This window comes from Penaeus monodon, chromosome 14 (assembly GCF_015228065.2).
Source record: "Penaeus monodon isolate SGIC_2016 chromosome 14, NSTDA_Pmon_1, whole genome shotgun sequence".
Classification (NCBI taxonomy): Eukaryota; Metazoa; Arthropoda; class Malacostraca; order Decapoda; family Penaeidae; genus Penaeus; species Penaeus monodon.
The window spans coordinates 13,568,246-13,570,745 of record NC_051399.1 but is presented as its reverse complement, the minus strand read 5'-3'; the positions used below and the strand labels follow the sequence as shown (position 1 = coordinate 13,570,745).

The 2,500-nt window shown below is 31.2% G+C and overlaps 1 protein-coding gene across 1 annotated transcript in view; it reads left to right on the top strand.

Moving 5' to 3' along the window:
- The window catches only part of LOC119580902 (signal recognition particle receptor subunit alpha homolog), a 14,633-nt gene that overhangs the window by 5,784 nt on the left and 6,349 nt on the right, over positions 1-2,500 (top strand). Inside the window, 7 exon segments of the mRNA XM_037929136.1 lie at positions 12-47; positions 477-568; positions 769-909; positions 1,026-1,154; positions 1,280-1,355; positions 1,950-2,119; positions 2,237-2,428. Coding sequence (XP_037785064.1) covers positions 12-47; positions 477-568; positions 769-909; positions 1,026-1,154; positions 1,280-1,355; positions 1,950-2,119; positions 2,237-2,428 — 836 coding nt within the window.

Genomic DNA, 2,500 nt, shown 5'->3' with positions numbered 1-2,500 from the left:
GTTTGTTACAGGTAAAGGGAAAAAGAACAAGGAATGTAATAACAATAGTAAGTACTATTTAATATTTTGCTGTTTTAACACATGCATATATACAGTGTTAGCATGCCTGTGGCCACATGCATACATATATGAAGAGTCAAATTATAAAATTGTAAAACCATAACCTTGCTCATTTGTCTTTGCTTTCTGCATTTATGCTTGTAAATGCATTGAAATTAGTGTCAAGTTGTGGAATTAAGAAACTATAAACCTTGATCATAGAAAAGCACACATTTTTCTCACTTTTTATTAATTTCAGTGTAAGAACTACTCCAGAAATTTATACAAATTATTGTTGATATGAAATACAAGATGACCAAATTTTAATTTTCATGTTGTATAGTATGTTATCATTGAATGGAGGAAAAGTATGATGTTTATGCATACTTTATATATATGTATCATTTTTGCTTATATTGTCAAACTCATGTACTCAGGTAAAGAAAATCGGGTTGAAGAAGTAGAAGAAGTGGAAGAGGAGGAGGAAGAAGAGGAGCTCAACATTAATGAAAATGGTGTTGCTAACGAGGTACGTAGATTTTAATTTAGCTCTAGCTGCCTTTGTTTGTGGATAAATCAGTTGCTTAATCATTTTGCTAATATGACAAGAGAATTGAATTTTATAATGTTTCCATGATTTGTTGCTTGATGGGTTTTGAAAATTTGTTTTTGACTATTGCTGGACTGTCCAAGTATATCAATATTTTAATTCTTAAATTACCTCCAAAGGAAGAAGAAATAGAAGAAATTAATGACGATTTGAATGAAGAAACAATTCGTAAGAACCTTGAAAAACTTGCGAGCAAGAAACGAGGGACTCCGAAGGCCTCTAAGGTTGAAAAGACAAAGAGTCCAAAGCCTGCTAAAAAGGTAGCCGTTTTTTTCTTTCTCTCTGATATGAATGACAATTCTTCCATTCAGTTTGAAAACCACTTATTTCACTAAAAAAACAGTTGTGGATTGTTACCTTGATTTTTTTTATCCAGGGCAAAGAAAATCGAGTGTGGGACTTATCTGGACGTGATTCCAAGAGTCTCGATTACTCATCCAGGAATGATTCGGGAGCAGGAACTCAGTCATCCCTGCGGCCTGATTTCCTTCCCGACCAATCTCAGGTACGACTAATAATACTTGTTGTATGCCTTTATTTTTAGTCTTTATCCACTTTTGTACAGTATGATTAGTTTATTGACAGTTTTTCTTTTATACACAAACCAAAAGTAATTGCAATTGTTTCCAGATTGGAACGCTGTCTGGAAACCTAAGGGGAATGGATGTCCAGAATGAAAAGGAATCTAATGATAAAAAATCTAGTGGTAAGTACTGACCAGTCAGATCAGATGACTGGAGAAACTGTATTGTTTTATTTTTCAGACATTGGATGTAGGTGTCAGAGCTTTTTTTTTTTTTACTTATTGTATTTTGATACATATTTATTATAGTGTGTTATATGTGATTTATATTTATTACAAAAAATCTTCATCTTCATATATGTATATATATGTATATATATGTATATATATATATATATATATATATATATATATATATAATATATAATATATATATATATATATATATGCATATATATATATATATATATGCATATATATATATATATATTATATATAGATATATATATAGTATACTATATATAATATATATATATATATATATATATATGCATTATATATATATATATTATAGATATATATATATATATATATATATATATATTGACTTCACTTTGTTATATTACCTTTCTTATAAAAAAAAAAATATTTGTGAATGTAATAAGTAGAATTGTGCTATTGCCACATATCTATATTCATATAAACATATATTTGTGATAATGATTAACTTTGTTAAGGATTAATTAACTAATAAGAGGGTATTTATGGCTTGTTTAGGTGGAGGTGTGTTCTCCATGTTCCGTGGCTTGGTGGGCGGCAAGACCCTGTCTGAGGGTGACATTGAGCCAGTTCTCGAAAAGCTTAAAGATCATCTTATTGGCAAAAATGTGGCTTCAGAGATCGCTACTAAGCTTTGCCAGTCAGTCGGCAAAAAACTGGAGGGCAAAGTATATACTTATAAGTTTTACTACTACTACAGATTTGTGGATATGATATAGGACTGAAAGTTGGATGTGCAATTTTTTTTTTTTTTTTAAGATTCAAACTACCCTGTTCTTCCACAGGTGGTTGGTACTTTTGAGGGAGTGTCAACTACTGTACGCAATACATTGACGGAGTCCTTAGTACAGCTGCTGACCCCAAAACGTCGTCTAGATGTGCTTCGTGATGTAGTAGAAGCAAAGACCAGTGGCCGTCCTTACACAATGGCCTTTTGTGGTGTGAATGGTGTTGGCAAATCCACCAATTTAGCCAAGGTAGAGTAAATACTTATTATTAATGAATTATTTTTCTTGACACAAACGGGATTCATGTGTGTGTGTGTGTGT